The sequence below is a fragment of the Gymnoscopelus microlampas genome (assembly GCF_963454915.1).
Source record: "Gymnoscopelus microlampas genome assembly, chromosome: 3".
NCBI lineage: Eukaryota > Metazoa > Chordata > Actinopteri > Myctophiformes > Myctophidae > Gymnoscopelus > Gymnoscopelus microlampas.
The window spans coordinates 17609139-17626638 of NC_139940.1; the positions used below are offsets into that span (position 1 = coordinate 17609139).

General features: G+C 42.3%; 1 protein-coding gene and 1 long non-coding RNA gene across 4 annotated transcripts in view; one reads left to right on the plus strand and one right to left on the minus strand.

The window, feature by feature from the left end:
* Window positions 1-3743: 3743 nt before the first annotated feature.
* Window positions 3744-17500, minus strand: part of bcam (basal cell adhesion molecule (Lutheran blood group)) — a 65237-nt gene continuing 51480 nt past the window's right edge. Inside the window, exons 11-17 of one of the 3 annotated variants that reach the window (XM_084052073.1) lie at window positions 16784-16908; window positions 16484-16622; window positions 13546-13572; window positions 12163-12192; window positions 9647-9788; window positions 8995-9088; window positions 3744-7255 (exon numbers count right to left, since the gene is read on the minus strand). In XM_084052073.1, the coding sequence (XP_083908199.1) occupies window positions 7253-7255; window positions 8995-9088; window positions 9647-9788; window positions 12163-12192; window positions 13546-13572; window positions 16484-16622; window positions 16784-16908 (560 nt within the window). In that variant the 3' untranslated portion in view covers window positions 3744-7252. Of the gene's footprint in view, window positions 7256-8994; window positions 9089-9646; window positions 9789-11724; window positions 12193-13545; window positions 13573-16483; window positions 16623-16783; window positions 16909-17500 lie in introns of those variants that run through there. The other 2 variants (XM_084052074.1, XM_084052075.1) reach the window with 2 other exon arrangements.
* LOC311041614 lies at window positions 9784-11501 on the plus strand. Its single transcript, XR_014600433.1, has 2 exons — window positions 9784-10063; window positions 10107-11501. It is a non-coding gene; the product is annotated as an uncharacterized lncRNA (long non-coding RNA).

Sequence of the window (17500 nt, forward strand, 5' to 3'; positions counted from 1 at the left end):
CAAAGAGATTTGGTGCAGAGGGGGGAAAAAGGAATGGAGAATATAGGGTTTAAGTTATAAGTGTAAAAATGGAGGTAGAGGCTGCTGAACGTCTGAGCTGGATAGTTCAACGGGACATTGAAATGATGGTTGAATTCCCAGGTTCCGGAACTTAACCCGGCCGGGCTGGAGATACATTTGATTCCATGTCCTTAATTGAAGTGTCATCTGCTGTGATTAAGAACCGGGGGAATAATATGAGACTGTTAAAATGGACCAGTGGTCAAGTCTGATATTGATTAGGACCATCCTGTTTACCATTTGGGAACATATTGATCCGAGCTGCCCCTCTCTCTGCTGATTGATGTCTTTAGTGAAACTCAGCTATGAATATGAAAAGGAGCGGAGAGCATGGTTTGAAAATGTAGATAGGTGGTGCAACCATACAGTTTAACAACTTTATTTTTGAAATGTCATATTCTTGTAATTTATTTGAATTATTTCGTCTAAAAATGACATGCCGAAAAAATAGGGTTAAAGTGGTTAAGTACCAACGTTTATATTTAAGTTGTACTATCACTCTATGCCTATCTCTTGTGAGTATACAGGGTAAACTGTTGCACCCTTCTTGTCCTTTGTTCAAGGTTGACTGCAGGTGCGGTGGTCTCAAAAACATAAAGGAAAACTGGCAGAAAAAGACTCGCTCGCTGCATAAATTATTAAGGAAGACTCCTTCTACAGAGACTATGGAAATAGTATTTATTTTATCTTAACATGCTGACAAAGTGCTCTGTGCTCAAAGTGCACCCCTCACTTTGAGCACAGAGCACTTTATGAGCATGTTGAAATAAAATAAATACTATTTTCTTAGTCTCCAAGGAGTCTTCCTTAAAGGTAGGGTAAGTGATTTACTTTGGTTAAAATAACTGTTAAATAGCTTTATATTCTGATAGCAGTCATTGCTATAGAGTGCTTGTTCAGTAAAAGGAGTCTCCCATGTGTCTCCAGCTCTTTAACTTAATAAACAGAAAATGCATTTTCAGTGCTCTTTCCTGATTGGCTTAAATGTTGTCACCTACGGTACCTGAAAATGTACTATATTTTGTTTACTAAAGAGCTGGAGAGACCCCTGTGACCGAACAAACTCTCTGTAGCAATGATTACTATCAGAATATAGTACTTTAACCTTTTTAACAAAAACAAAAAAATACCCAAAAATATCACTTACCCTACCTTTAATAGTTTATGTAGTGAGCGAGTCTTTTTCTGCTAGTTTATCTCTTGTGACAAAATTATCTATTATTTCAATAGGCTCACATAGAATAGTATTGCATATTTTGTACACTGGAATGAGTCCAAAAATCCTTTGGATGGCACCTTATTGAGAAACGACGCGCCGCCCTGTTATTCCAGTTCTGTCACAACAAATCAATTGATCCATCAATGCGAGCAGACATTTACATAATAATGTTGATTGACTCAGAGATTTATACAGCGTGATGTGGGATTCAATTCAGACGTCATCTTCCAGGAATCCTGATTGTCTTTGATTTATTACGGGGCCCGCGCTCCAGCCCTGATGTGTCAGTTACCAGAGAGGATGCTTAATGGTGAGTTTGGGATTGCGATGTCATTTCGCTATAGACACTTCCTGGCTCCCGTTCCCTCGTTTCCGTAAGTCGTTATGCATCTTAATGGGTATGAACAGTGGATTTTCAGAACGCTTCTAATCCCATTAGCACTTTTTAGAAACATGTTTTCCTTTCATGATAGCGCTGAAAGCGTTTGTTGGCTGGAGAATGTTATTGAAAGGATAATTAGAATGATTGATGCTCTTGCTGATGGTAATGAAGATAAAAATGATGACTATGTATGAGCATGCAAGTGTGTGTGTGTGTGTGTGTGTGTGTGTGTGTGTGTGTGTGTGTGTGTGTGTGTGTGTGTGTGTGTGTGTGTATTGTGAATGGTCACATAAGTGTGTGTACAAGTGCATGTGTGCATAATCTGCATATGGGTGCACGTGCAAATGTGTGTGCTATGCATCTTATGCTTATAAATTCATGGCTAATTGAAACACCATAACACACCAAAACGTGTCTGTTCTACTGTTGCTTTGATCAACATAATTCATGAACTCAGGCGTTGCTAATATTCCACAGAACAACTTTATGAAGCCACAGCAGAGATAAAGTGACAGCTGGCATCAGGACCATTGTGACTAGGAAACCTGTGATGAGTGTGGTAAAGTTTAGGCATGGGTTTGGTGTGGTTAATGTTAGCCACTATGTGAAACGTTTATTGGCTAATCAGGCTCTCCTGGCACCAAAAGTGAAACCACATCCATGACTGAAACTCATTCAGTATAAGTGTAAAAGTTGTCTATGGTAACTTTATATAAAAGTTCTATATAAGTTGTCATCATTGTTCTCCTGAAGCATTTATGCCGACAAGGAGCCAGTTAATCAATGTAGTACGGCACGTTGATTTGTGAGGCTTTGTTCACAAACTGCACACATGTATTAACATTGACACATCTTGGACATGGAGACCATGTCGGTTTTATACTCTATCTAGTCTTGTTCACAAAGTAGTTTAACTCCCCCCCAATGTAGTCATTATGCCAATTAATGCCTCCCCACACATTTCTGTGTTGCCACTGCTGTTGTAGCCTATTGGCTCACCTACTAGTGAGGAGCCCCCACCAGGATGATGTAGCCCCTCCCTCCCAATCCTCCCGTTCAACATTCCCCGCTGACAGGCACAGCCCCAGCCCATAGGAGTAGCCTATGTGCAGTGACAAACATCACCGTCCCCGGCCAGCTTACCTCACCTGAACACACGGGCGCCTACCAATTCACGCCCACGATTGAGACAGTGCACCCACTCTGGTTAAGGGAGAACGGTGTGTTGCAGGACAGCCCATAGAAGCCATTCTAATTCAACTGCCGACATGAACTGGAGACAATATTTATTTGAATAAAAATATGTTTCCAAATATATGGGGTGTCTTTGTCAACGTAATAGTCTTGTTTTCTCAATAGATGATGTGTTTCACATTTAATTTACCATTTGAATGGGTTACCCATAATGTTAAAGGAGCAGAGGGGAGACGGCAGACCCTTATATATAACTCTATGTGGCAGTCAGACAAGTAGTCACATTTCAGTGACATCACTGTCTTTATGAGCGCCGACTTTGAAGAGGGGAATTCTCAATTCTTGAACTTTAGATTTCTGATGCTTTTGACACACTGATGGAGTATATAGTATATTGTGGCTTGTATATTGAGATGGCAGGTATGTCACATCAAAAAGGACAAATGAAACATATGGAACACAAAAAAAATCGCTACAGCCTCAGCCGCAGTAAAACTAGGGTATTTTACAATGCCTCTCATATGGATTGCATTGACAGCTGCAGTACACCGTTCTCCCTTACCCCGAGTGGGTGTGCTGTCTCAATGGTGGGCGTGAATTTGTAGTCGCCCGTGTCTTATGTTTGTATATTCATTCTGCCTGATTGCACTCCGGTGGATTCAAACCCCTAAACTCTGCGGAGGTGGGCAGGTATTTCCTGAGCGCCTGTTGAATGACTCTTTCTATAAAGCTTTAGTTTACCAAACCACTTCTCTTGAGGGTTTAACTTTGCTATAGTTCAACTCCTTCCAGTTTGAAGTAATTGTTGGTATAGCTTGCAAAACTACACGTTCTAAGTGAGTAATAGCAAACACATTTACTGAGTAAAAGCAAATAAAAACACAGAGATTGTGTGGGTGTGGTTGTTTTTTCTTGGGTTTTGTCATTATAAATTCTACAAATTTGAAAAACAAAAGGTACATCAACACGCCACAGAGCTCACAACAGCGTACCACAAAATATACAGTATACAGCGAGAGAAGTGAAGTCACTCCGAATATCTCAAAAACAAGAATCCTAAATAAAGACATTTCTCTCTTTTCATAGAACCAGTGGAAAAAGCCAGGAAGAACAAAACAGACACATCAGTAGTTTCCAAAACAAGTACAAGAATCCCCCTTTAAAAAAATACAGAAAAACAAGAAACACTTTATATCACACTTTTTTTTTTTCATATAAAACAAATAGAACAAAACAAAGAAAGATGCTCAAAGTTCATAGTTCACTTATCTGTGTACTCCCTCTTTCACAGGCTTGCAAACAGTCATTAAGTTATGGCGAGATCAGTAGACGTACGTCAGGATAACAAAAAGAGCCTTGTGGGAAGTAGATAGTGGTTTGAGGCGACCCTTTTCTTTCCAAATCAAGGCCATCGGTTCCAGTGTTCAAAGCAAGTCAAAGGACACGTTTAACCTGCTTCCGTATCGTTCTGCGTTGCTGACAGTATTGTAAAATAATTACAATATAATACAAATAAAATAGAAAACATGTCAGGGAGATGGCGAGATGAATGTGACGCAAACCTAAATGTTGGACACTACTGAAACTAGACACCCAAGAACTCTTCAATGCATTTGGTAATTACAAAACAAAACGAAACAAAAGAACCCAAAACAAAACAGGAAAGGCTAAAGTACATTACATCCCACCTCTCATTTCTTCCCCCTTCCTATCTCTTCCCTCCCTTCTGCTTGCATCAACCTGGGGCTAAACCAACCTGCGGCAGTGGTTTGCTCTGTGCCAGCGGTTCCCAAACTATGGGCCGGGGGCCCACTTGCGGGCCGTGGGGATATTGTAAGTCGGCCCCCAAATAACTGGCAAAACACTACGATTTTAATGATAATATAATAATATAAAAAAATAATGCGGAAAAAAAATGACATGGTATTTTTTCTCGTACACCTCTTTTAAAATAAACATGCTCTGAGAATGCACACGGTCCAACCATCTGACCACTTAAACGCGGCTGCCGCGTTAAGTGGTCAGATGCGTGGAACGCGAACGCTTTCGAGATTTGCAAGTGGGCCCCGATCCAGAAGAGGTTGGGAACCGCCGCTCCGTACAGGTGAATGTGTGAGTAGTGCGCCCTGAAAGCCTCCATTTTGGTGATCACCGTGGGGAACGAGACAAACCAGGTGGTCGTGATTGGGGATTGTCAACAGGAGGGCACAGAAACGCTCCTCGCCCATTTCACGAGATGACTCCAATTTTTCAGCGTGAGCCGCCCTGTAATTGGGCTCTCTGAGCGGAACCGTGTCTGAGAGGTGTTTTCATTTTTTTTAATCTTTTCCAAATACGGCTTTGGCTTTGGTTAAAGGAGAGGCTGTGAGACAAAGTGGTGAGGAAATGTTTTCAGGGCTAGCGGCACAGTAATCACACACGCATTGAGTTCCACATCACGTAAATTCTGCCTCACAACGGGAGAGAGAGAGAGGGGGGGTTACAGAGTATACAGCATTTACAGAGAAAAACCGGAGAGCAAAGGGAAATGAAATAAACAAATGTCATAATGAACCATAATCTACAGACTTAGTGGAAACGGCGAGGAAAACAAAAATAAAACATAAATTGTACATCCGAAATAGCTCGCCTCTTTTGTGTCTTTTTTTGGTTTGATTTACAAAAAAGGTAGAGCGCTCCAGAAAGGATTGACATTATTAAAAATGCTGTTGCTAAGGCAACACCTACTCAGGCTTACAGTAAGGGAACGAAATAAACATTCACAGATGGTAAAACGGCAACGAAAGCAAACAGAGTCTTGCTCTCTTAGCTGGGATGTTGCAGCAGCATTGTGCCAAACTATTTCCTTTGGGGATTAAATATGGTGTACTGTACAACACTACAATCACTGCTTGCTAATCAGCTGAGTAGACACAACAACATGCCAATTTGAGATAAGGTTTTTAACCTCCAACACAGCCACGAGAGCAGAGAATGGGGTAAGTGCAGACTCCAACACAGGGCAGTCACTTCAGTGTTTCACTGGTTTGCAAGAGAACTAACAAAACATGTTCAAATTCAAATACTATATGAACACAATTCTCCAGGGAAGCACAGTGGCTTAGTGGCATTATGCGTTTCATTTGGGGTAGATATGCTGCCACTGTGCTCGGCCGTAAAGTCAGCCGTGTCTTACTGTACAGCGCTACTCTGCAGTGGAGTCGACCGGCGAAACATGATTGGTGGATTGAGTAGTTAGAATCAAACAATGTCATGAACATGATGCCATATCTCCAGTGAATCAATTATGTCCCGTGGTTAGTATGCGTTCACGTGTGCAGCGACACTGCCGCATAATTGTTGCTCGAGGCAATCTTCACTTATGGCCAGACTGACAGCTCTGGGTCTGTGAGCTAGCGTTAATTAATTTCAGCTTCCTCTCTTATGAGCTAACCAGAGACTCTTGACGATATCTGCAAGGTTTTTTCCAGACTTGATTTCTTTGCTTTACGATGCACAGAACTATTAAACCAGGCAATGGCATAATCAACCCTTCATCACTATTTGAATGTGGATTAACATATACAATACATGAACCACAATGTTTTGTCACCACGAGAAGACTCAAGGGGTCAACTGCTGTCACTGTCTCCTGTGTTAGCTCAGAGTCTCTAGCTGCCATAAAGACTGGCGGTCGCTATGGTTGCTATGGTTGTTGTTTCTTGTCTCTGCACGTGTGAACGCAGGGTTAGGATTTTAGGGCGTGCAGGATTTGGAAGCCGGGGGACAGCCTGTTATATGGCTGCAGTTGTGCTATTTGGGCAAAGATACTGTATAGGGCGAAATACGAAGCCAAACTGCACCCGACAGGTCCACTCCCTGTTCCAAAACCAGCACTCTTGATGCCCATACATACATACAGTACATACATACAGTACATACAACTAGTTCATACATACATACATACATGCATACATTCATACATACATGTACATATATACCACGTCCCAACATAAACCAATTTTCCCATATTAACTCCACCTGACTCAATATACTTATCCATCCATTACACCCCATCATCCATCATCTCCCCCAGTCCCAACCCCCCCCTCAACACCAAAACAAAAAACAAAAAAACAAGCCCTGCAGTCGTTTAACCACTTAAACCCCAGCATCCGTATCGTGGAGAAAGCTTTCGCAGGAAAATAGCAGATTGACAAGCTCACAACGCGTTGCAACTTAGCGTGTTGTGAGCTTGTCCATTGGCTATTTTCAGCGAAAGCTTTCCCCACGAAAAAAGAAAACAGAAGAGATACTAGTATAGAGTCCTGAGGGACTCAGGGTTTAGGTGTTTTAAGACTGTTGTCCTCCTTCCCTTCATCCCTTCTGTCGTTCACAATCCTCCTCTGGTGACATCATCACTGTTGGACAGATAGAGAGAGACAGAAACGTAAGCATCATATTTAACCCATTCAAACCGGGAACACATCTTTGTCATTTTAGATTCTTTGGCTATTCATAGCAGATATAGATCTACATTTTTTGAAAAAAACGTGCACATCTTTGAATATATATATTTTTTGAAAGCGAACATTTGTAACTCAAAACTTTGCTTCTGGAGGTCCCTGGAACAAAATATTTTACAACTGTTCGCTTTAAAAAACATATATATTCAAAGATTTGTACAAATACAAAAATAATCAGATTGAATGAGTTAAGTTTTGCCGTTTTCACAATAGTGGTTGCCTCAGGCATCAACTGCATAAATCTTCTTCAGGGCGATAACTATGATCTCTTACTGGTTATATTCACACCCCTGATTTCAGACACTTCTGAGAGCAAGAGTGTCCATATAATATTGGCACTGTCGGGTAGAAAGCTTGTATGTTCAAAACTGGAAATGGAAAAAAACTTGTGGTTTCAATGGATCAATGGATCAATGTTTATTAAACCCACAGACACACTTGACCACTTTCGCTTCAAAATGTTTCAAAAATAGCAGAAATTACCGCTCTACGAGCTTACAACTGTGAGCTTGTTAGATTGGGCATTTTTGCACAAAGAAGTAGGGCATTCATTTATGATAAACATAAAGTTAAAATATGGAGATACAACATATCTGCCCGACAGCGACGATATATGGGTACGGCTCTCTGTTGAAATTGTAATGATATAATAGAGATATGACACATTGTCATGTGAAAAAAATGTCTATTGTAATAATAGTGTAATGACTCGCTAAGTGACATAATAATGAAGTAATGTGGCTTCGTCACAGCTGCTCATACTAGCATGAGACATGGAGATTTACTCCATGAACAGCTGAGAAGGTTGTGACTCAGTGGAATACATGGCTATTAATGGATTATATCGTGGCTAGAGTAGGGATCAAACTGCAGTGGTTCTCAACCTGTGGGTCAGGATCCCCACATGATTTCTGGAGGGTTCCCAGATGATAGTAAAGTGACAATTTAAGGACTTTTAATACATAATACCTAAAAGAAAAAGAAAAAAAACACCACTACTTCATCAAAAGTAATCAAGAAAATGCACTGTAAAAACTGGTCAAACATTGGCCAAATTGTCAAATAATATAAGAAAGAGGCAAACATTTTGAAAATAGCTTATCTACAAGCTAACAACGCCTCGCAATGCAAGGCGTTGTGGGCTATTTTCACAATATTTATCCGTGGAACCGAGTCAAACTAAATGTATCTCAACTCAACTGGGGACCCCCCATCAGGGTGGGGGGGTCCCCAGTTCAATTATGATTATTTTGGGGGGTTGCGGCCTGAAAAGGTTTAGAACCACTGGGTTACTGGACGGTTTCCTAAGGGACTGCTACTCTAAGAGCCTATTAATAGGTACAGGTATAAACACAGTGTGTGGCTGTGACAGCGCGGTCATGTTGACCAGTGTCACGGTTGCTCCATTAGAAAGCTAATCTAGCATGACAGTTTAATGTCATGGAAACTCTTCCACCTGGTCAACGGGCCATGTTGACCCGTACACAGCACTGTGACCCTTGACCTGTTAGTCGACCTAGTGACCCGGTCTAATCTCTTTGTCCTTTTATCAAGATCTATGACCACGCTCTGTTCACGTCTGTCTGTCTATAACCGTATGTCTGTCTGTGTCTCTATCGGAACTGTTCATTTACCGGTCTCTTGTTGAGGAGGCCGGCTTCTTCGTTAGGGTTCTCTGTCTTCATCTCCACCACGATTTCACCATGGTTGTTCACCTCTCCCGTGGCCCTGTAGAGAGAGAGAGAGAGATAACCGGTTTGTTACACAAAAGCAGTGCAAAAAGGTGTGAAGTGATTTCATGTTTTCTATAAAATGTCCCCTTTTCACCTCCTCCTCTACACCCTCTCTATTCTTACCCACTCTCCTCCCTCCCCATCCCTTTCTCCTTCCCCACTGATCCCACCTCCCTCCCCCTCTCTATCCCTCTCTCCTGCCTTCCATTCCCTGCCCTGCCCTGCCATCCATCTTCCCAATCCCATTGTTCCTACTTCAAACTCGGGTTAAGTTTACCACTTAAACCCTATATACACAATGAACAATGAAGTACCTATATAGTTCGTTGACCGAGGTCTCCCAGGGCTCTATAGCCGCCACCCCTCCTTTTTTCCCCTACTGTATATCAACCGTGACACATTGTGAGAGTGTCAATCGGCTATTTTCTGTGAATGTTCACCTATCGTGACATGATGATTTGAAATCGCAAAAAAATAGGCTTCATTTACGGTCTGTAGAAACCAACGGCGTCACTTTATCCATTCTTTTTTTCACAGTCTATGGTGCACTCACATGTCCTTCTTGTCCTTCTTGCTGCAGGGCAGCTTGCCTTTCTTGTTGAGGAAGTAGATGAGCGCCACCAGGAGCAGCAGCAGCAGCACGCACACCACCACGGCTATCACCACCCCACTGGAGCCGCCCTGCTGTTTGTCCGCTGTACAGCAACGCCACGGTGGAGCAGGAGGAGGAGAATGGATGGAGAGATGGGGGGGAGGGGCAGGGGGTGGAGGAGGGAGGGAGGGAATAATCGAGCCACGGAAGGAGGGACGGAAGGATGGTAGAGGGAGACCGGAAGGGAGTGGTGGTTGAGGGAGGGGGGGGGGGGGGGGAGGGAGGTGCAGGGATAGTGTCGGGGGGAAGGAGGGTGGGGGTGTGGTCAGAGGGAGGGATAACGGTCCACGGGGAGGAGCGGAAGGAGGGGTGAGGGATGTTTGATTGGTGGGTGTGGGGGGGAATCATTTCAAGGAGGAAGTGTTGTATAGGGGTGGGGTGGGGGTGTGATTGGACAGGAGGTGGTAATCATCGGTGGATCAGTGGGTGTGTGGGGTACACGGGGGTAGGAGGGATCGGGTGGATGGATGGATGGGCGGGTGGAGAGGGGAGGAGGCAGGGGCAAGGGCAGGAAGTGGAATGTGGGGTTAGTATAACATTCGACTGCAAATGGCTGAAATGTGATGGGACCCATGAGGACCTATGCACACGCCTGAGCAAAGCCAGGCAACATCACCCGCCAACCCGCCAACCCGCCCACCTACACACAAACACACACACACACACACACACACACACACACACACACACACACACACACACACACACACACACACACAGGACATACCCATCCATCCATCCATCCATCCATCCATCCAACATTATATAGGACAGTGGTTCTCAAACTGTTTTAATTTCACGGACGCCCATAACTCTTGAGAGTGTGAACACACATGGAACCAAAGGGACCAATACGGGTCCCTTAAGGTTCCATTCGCACACTCTCAGAGTTAACAGACTTGTAAGGGGTCCATTTGGAACCCCCTAAAGGAACTCTGAGGGTCCCTAGTGGACCCCACTTTGAGAACCACTGTTCTAAACGTTATAACAGACGTATTACTATATTTGTGCGGGTCTGACATGTACAGCAGTAATTCCGTTCAAATCAAAGCTCTCAAAAGGCTACAATTTCTTCACCCCCACCCCCATTACTTTAAAGAGTTTCATTTCAAAGTTTCATGTCAGCCATTTGAGGTGAAACCAAATATCTCTTAGTAAAAATTCAATCCGGTCTTCACAACTATAGTAATACGAATACTCACCTGCACATTCATACAAACACAAACGCACATACAGTATGCACATGCACACACACGCACACACACACACGCATACACACACGCTCACACACGCACACACACACGTACAGTGTTAGACAGACACCACATACACAGTCAAAAGGGTTAGCCATTACAGACCTTTAAGCACAGGGTTTTCCGAAAGCAGCACTTTGAAAGAGAGAAAGTTGCTCAGTCCCATGGCATATCAAAGCTACAGCGCTACAGCACCACAAAAACACACACTATAACTACACACACAGTAACCAGCTACGCACTCCACTAGTACACAGACCTGAGTCAAATAACAGTTGCAATTAATCACTGTCTTTAGTAATAAAATAAAATTGTAAACTTTCCCAGCTTACTTAAAATGGAAGTCCATAGTATTGGATGGCAGTCGAAACAATATCTGATTCACTCTGATTATTATTCCTTTCTTAAGTCATGAATTCACCTTGCTTATTATTAGTAGTAGTAGTAGTGTTTATTTCTGGAAACAATCTGGCACCCAAGTACAAAGGAATAAAAAAAGAATCTTTGTATATTTTAGTAAATATTTGCTGATAGTATTTGAATCAGGTCTGCTGCTATAGTAACACACACAAACAGTGTTAAGGTTACACCACAGGTATAGCGCACGGACAACTCAACAAGAAACACGAGATGGCGAAAGGAGCAACTCAGACGGAAGAGAGGGCGGAGGCGACAAAAAGTGAGACAGTACACCGCGAGAAGAAAGGAAGAGAAGAGAAGGAGTAATAGAATATAGAATAGAATCCTTTATTATCCCCTGAAGGGGCTCAGAAAAAAGTCGTAGTAGTAGTAGTAGCATCCACAAAATATAGGACGAACATCATACAAAGATGGCAAACGCGGAGAAGAGGAAGAAAAACAAGAAGAAGAAGAAGAACAATAACAATGTACAATATCCACAGTGTTTGGTAGCAAGAGGGGGGAAATATACAAGGTTACAGTACAGTGCTGTGCGCGCTCGTGTGTGTGTGTGTGTGTGTGTGTGTGTGTGTGTGTGTGTGTGTGTGTGTGTGTGTGTGTGTGTGTGTGTGTGTCGGGGGCGGGGGGGGGGGGATTGTGTGTCGGGGTCAGGGTGGGGTGTGGGGGGGGAGGGGCGGGGGGCAAATCACAGGTTCTGTACAAAAAAGAGTCCTGAGAGGAGGAGGAGGAGGGAGAAGGTTCTACCTCTGTCTGCGGAGTTATCAATTGCAGGAGCTGTGAGAGAGAGAGAGAGAGAGAGAGAGAGAGAGAGAGAGAGAGAGAGAGAGAGAGAGAGAGAGAGAGAGAGAGAGAAAACATTAGGTTACTGCAGTGGTGGAAAAAGTACTCACATTTTGGGCCCCATTCAAACCCAAAGTGTCGAAAGTATTTTTTAGCGACAAACGGAGGAACATGGACCTGCGTCAGACCCCAGACCTGCATGTACGTCATAACTTTGTGCAGTGGCGTATGCTTAAGAAGAACAGATCTACAAGCTCACATCCTGTATCATCATCGCACAGTGTCGATAGCTTGTAAATCTGTTATTTTTGCGCATGTGACAACCTTGTACTCTGACGTTTAAATACACTGCTCCACGGATCTGCAGACACACCGCAGCGCTGCTCATAGACCGATGCAGAGAGAAGAGAGAGCGCTTTTATCTTGGTCAGAAACAAAAACAAATCACGTTCATTTTAACGAGTAACGCAGCCTTACTTTATGCTGAATAAAAAGCATAATTCCCCCCCCTTTTCATGGATATTTTATTTGACCTGATATTTTACAGGTTGGATGAATCTAACGTTAAGCGTTAAACGTAAAACGTTAAAGTTAACGTTTAATATTGCAGCTCGTGAAAAAAGATCAGCTGTCACATCAGCTGCAGCCTGCATATCAATAGTGATTTCCGTAAGAACGACATGCTTTTAGAACAAATTATTAATCCAGCCTCACAACTGCCGACGGCCAGTTTGAAGAAACAAAGGAAAGATTGATGAGTGTAGAGTTGTATGAGTTACAATAATAATTATAGATATATCTACACGAGTAGTGGTTTATTTATTTTCCATATTGTTCTTCATTGAACACACAATGCAGAATGCACTGTATTTTGGTTAAATTCCTATATTGGTCCTCCACAAAGTCCGATTGCGTTCACACCCGTAACGAACCGGACCGTGGTTCCCTTGGAAGCGGACCGAGTTCACACTTTTCATGCGGACATGGTTCGCTTGTTTGATCCGCAACAGCGTTCGAATGCGGGTTCACACCGCTCCAAACGAACCGGACCAAAGGAGTAAGTGGACCACGGTCACTTTTAAACTAACCAAACAGTCCTGGTGTAAACGAGCCCTAAAAGTACAAGTCCACAAAGCGTTGCATCCGGGACGCGTTGTGGACAACACAAAACGGGTTACAGCGCGCACAACGAAGCGGCAGTCTGTCAACAACATGGCCAAGCCAAAATGAAAGATTAGTGATGAAAACAGTGTTTCAGTAAACATGGGAGGAATAATGTACATTAGTGTGCCTCCTTTGCCAGAAAACAATTGCCATTTCAAAACGTGCAAATGTTCACTATGATACCTGTCACAATGAGTTCAGCTTTTCCACCTGGGAGCAAAGTAAGAAAAGACAACATTCTAATTGTACAGTAAGTGGCCAACAAACTGACGAGATTCAGCTGTAAGGAAAGTGACATGGTATGACTCTTCTATTTTATTTTATGTTTGTTTCTAAAGAAGAAATAACTAGTACATTGCCCTTTTCTGAATCATTACACTTGTTACAATTTGTTCCCATTGTTGTGTTCACATTCTATGAATGAAGCCTGTTTATTTTGCAATTTCATCATTTCCTATCCAGGGAGCTTGAAATTGATTGATTGATTGATTGAATACTGTATTAACAGTTTGCAAACACAAGCACAAGGAAGTACAGTTCAATAACAGGTCTGTTAAGAGGATTTTAAACCCAAGAAAGCACTATGGCTTGTTTCCATTGGGGTCCTTTGTACTCAATTCATCGAAGAAACAAAAAAAGAATAGGAACAAGTGAGGTTTGTTTCCAAAACGTTATTTTGATTGTTTTGAACAAGATTGTAGGTATTTTAGTGTTTGCTCTAAGAGAGTGTGATATGGCCTAATTTCAGCTGAGTATTAACCACATACTTATTCACCTCTGATGTGTCCTCTGATGGTATCAAGAAGACTCACCTCAAAACCAACTCACCTCAGAGGTAGGAATACTCACCCCGGAAGACTCACCTCAGAGGTAGGAATACTCACCCCCAAGATTTTCGGGGGGTAGGAACACTCACCCCATGACCTGAGAAAACTCACCTCGGAAGACTCACCTCAGAGGTAGGAATACTCACCCCAATGTTTAAAAAAAGGTAGATCTACCGGCTTGTGAGCTTTCCATTTTCACAGAATGCTTTCATAATGTGAGCTTTCCATTTTCACAGAATGCTTTCATAATGTGAGCTTTCCATTTTCACAGAATGAATGAAAGGTAGATTTCATCAGAAAAGTGAACAAGGAATGCAAATAGCAAATAGCATGGTCATTTGCTATGTGTCTCCAGCTCCACACCTTGCCCCATCCACCTATTAGATATCAAACAATGAATCATTAAGTGGAATGGGATATTAGTGTTAAGTGGTCAACCCCCCTCCTCCCCTTCACTCCTGTGCCCCCATCAAACAAACAAACAAACAAACAAACAAAGGTAGGAACCCAGAGAAATGAACATTCCAATGTCAATGTATGTTGTTAAATTACATTTAGCTAATTAAAGTGCTTTAAATAGTGAAGGTAAAAAACACAGGTATAATGTTTTGTTTTCTGTGTGAACACATTTGTGAGAAAAGCTTTTGGTAAGCATTATTGAACTTAAGTTACTTTAGTTACTATTAGATATACATTTCACTATTGTAAGCATTATTGAACTTTAGTTACTATTAGATATACATTTCACTATAGTAAGCATTATTGAACTTTAGTTACTATTAGATATACATTTCACTATTGTAAAACATGCATTAAACACTTTTCCCTATTTTTACCTAGGATATTTAGTTACCTACTACTTTGCTGGTATAAATGATAACAGCATAGAACATTGCATTGCACACATGCATTGTTTGAGAACTTTAGTTTTTAGAAATATTACTTTTGGTACATTTTGATGCCTTACTCTTTGTGTGTGTGTGTGTGTGTGTGTGTGTGTGTGTGTGTGTGTGTGTGTGTGTGTGTGTGTGTGTGTGTGTGTGTGTGTGTGTGTGTGTGTGTGTGTGTGTGTGTGTGTGTGTGTGTGTGTGTGTATTTTAAACACAAATATATCATTGAACAACATAATTTGGTAATTCTATACCTTCAAAGACAGAATTTAATCCAGTATGGATTAAACGTGTCTCATTATGAAAGCATTCTGTGAAAAAGGAAAGCTCACAAGCCGGTAGATGTGCCTTTTTTAAACATACAGACTTGGTGTAGAGGGCAAAGGTTAAACCCACCCACAAAACAAAAACTCACTGTACATTACACCATTGAGTTTTTCTGGGTGAGTTTTCCTACCCCCGGGGTGAGTGTTCCTACCCCCGGGGTGAGTGTTCCGAGGTGAGTTTTCTCAGGTCCTGAGGTGAGTTTACCCACCCCCCGGGGTGACTGTTCCTACCCCCGAGGTGAGTATTCCTTTTTCAGTTGAGGTGAGTTTGTCTTGAGGTGAGTCTTCTTGTATTCCCTCTGATTTATTGGAACAGCAATCTGTTCATTATGCTCATTTTTACTTCATCATTAATCATTCCATGACAATCTTTTTGTTCAATGAGGTTTGGCCTTGTTGGAAATGTGGCTTTTACTCTGTGTTTCCTTCATTTTTACAAGGTTACAAAATACATTTGTAAACGTCCAAAGTAGGACCTCTGGCGGCCCTTGGACTTTTGCTATTTTTCTGAGTGGCCCCTGAGCCATCTTAAGTTGAGTAGCCCTGTAGTAGAGGTAAAGTAAAAGTATAAAAAATTGGAAATACTCCAATAAAGTAAAAGTAACACAAAATTATACTTAGGCACATTTACTTAGTTACTTTCCACCACTGGGTTACAGTTGAGAATTAAGTAAAAAAATAAAGACAGAAAGAAAGTCTCAAAGAATGAAGCAAACAATCTGGAACATTCCCCCTCACACTCGGACAAGTTCCTACAGGATCACTGTGTAGGAACTTGTCTCAGATGTGCGAGCTGCGCGGTTATCAACTAATACTGTATGATGCGGAGGCTGATGATTGCCTAACTATTTTTCTATAACCGCTCTGCTAGGAGTTGAGTAACCCTCCAGAGTATGCTCTGTGGCCATTGTATTATTATCATTATTATCTATATGCCATTTGTGGGACATTGAAGACGAAAGAAGCAACACTGAAAAACAACAATTACATCGAACATCAAAGGTCCTCAGAAGCTCAGAGGAGGGATTATCTTCGCCATTCATCATCGTCATCACCACCCTGTCTGTCTCAGACCTACCTTTTAGGTTGACAGCGAATGGCTTGCTGTCTGTCCCGTGTTCGTTTGTCGTCTCGCACATCACGCCGTCTTTCATCACGTCAGCCGAGGCCTCCAGGGTCACGCTGCTCACCACCATGTTGCCTTGCACTTCCACCGACTGTAACGGAAGGATGGAATTAACCACTTAAGCCCTAACTGACTGATAAGTTTCATGTCATTTAAATTAATTTAGTTAAAAATGTGATTACATTTTAATTCTAAAACAGATTACTAAACCTCACTAAACTTCCAATCGTTTTTTTTTTCCTGCAGTCATACCTCTTTCCCTGAGGGCTTCCAGGTGAACTGAGGAGCAGGGTTACCGTGGGCGGAGCATTTCAGAGTCACCATGTCTCCTTCCTTTGACACCTCGCCATTGACCGGTGCGTCAATCATTGGTTTTCCTGCAGAGAGAGAGAGAGACAGAGAGAGAGAGAGAGAGAGAGAGAGAGAGAGAGAGAGATGAACTTTTTCCATCTCAGGACAGTGTCACTTGCTAACAGGAACAGATCTTCAAGCTAACAACGCATGCATCGCAAGTGACACGTCAGACTACAAAGTATAATTTTAGCTTTACACACAACACAATAGAATACAGCACAGTCCTAAACACATCAAAATGTAGGCATTTAGCAGATGCTCTTATACAGAGAGACTTATCATAAGCAAGGTAAATACTCACATACATAGAATGCAGAGAGACAGTGTAGTGCCTCAAGACAAGAAACTAGGATACCAGGAAAACAATTAACCTAGCATCTGTCTAAATAACATGCTGTCTAAATGACACACTTGCGGTCATCTATCTAATACATTTGGGAGGTATATGGTATTCCTGCTCTACTGAGCAGAGGAGAAAAGCACAACAACCTATCAACCATTGTGTTCATGGACAGGCTCAGGAAACACGCGCTCAAGCAGTACGTGTGTTTCTAATGAACAGTGCAGGAAGGGACACTCCCTCTCAGGTGTTTCCTTTAAGATCATCACAATGTC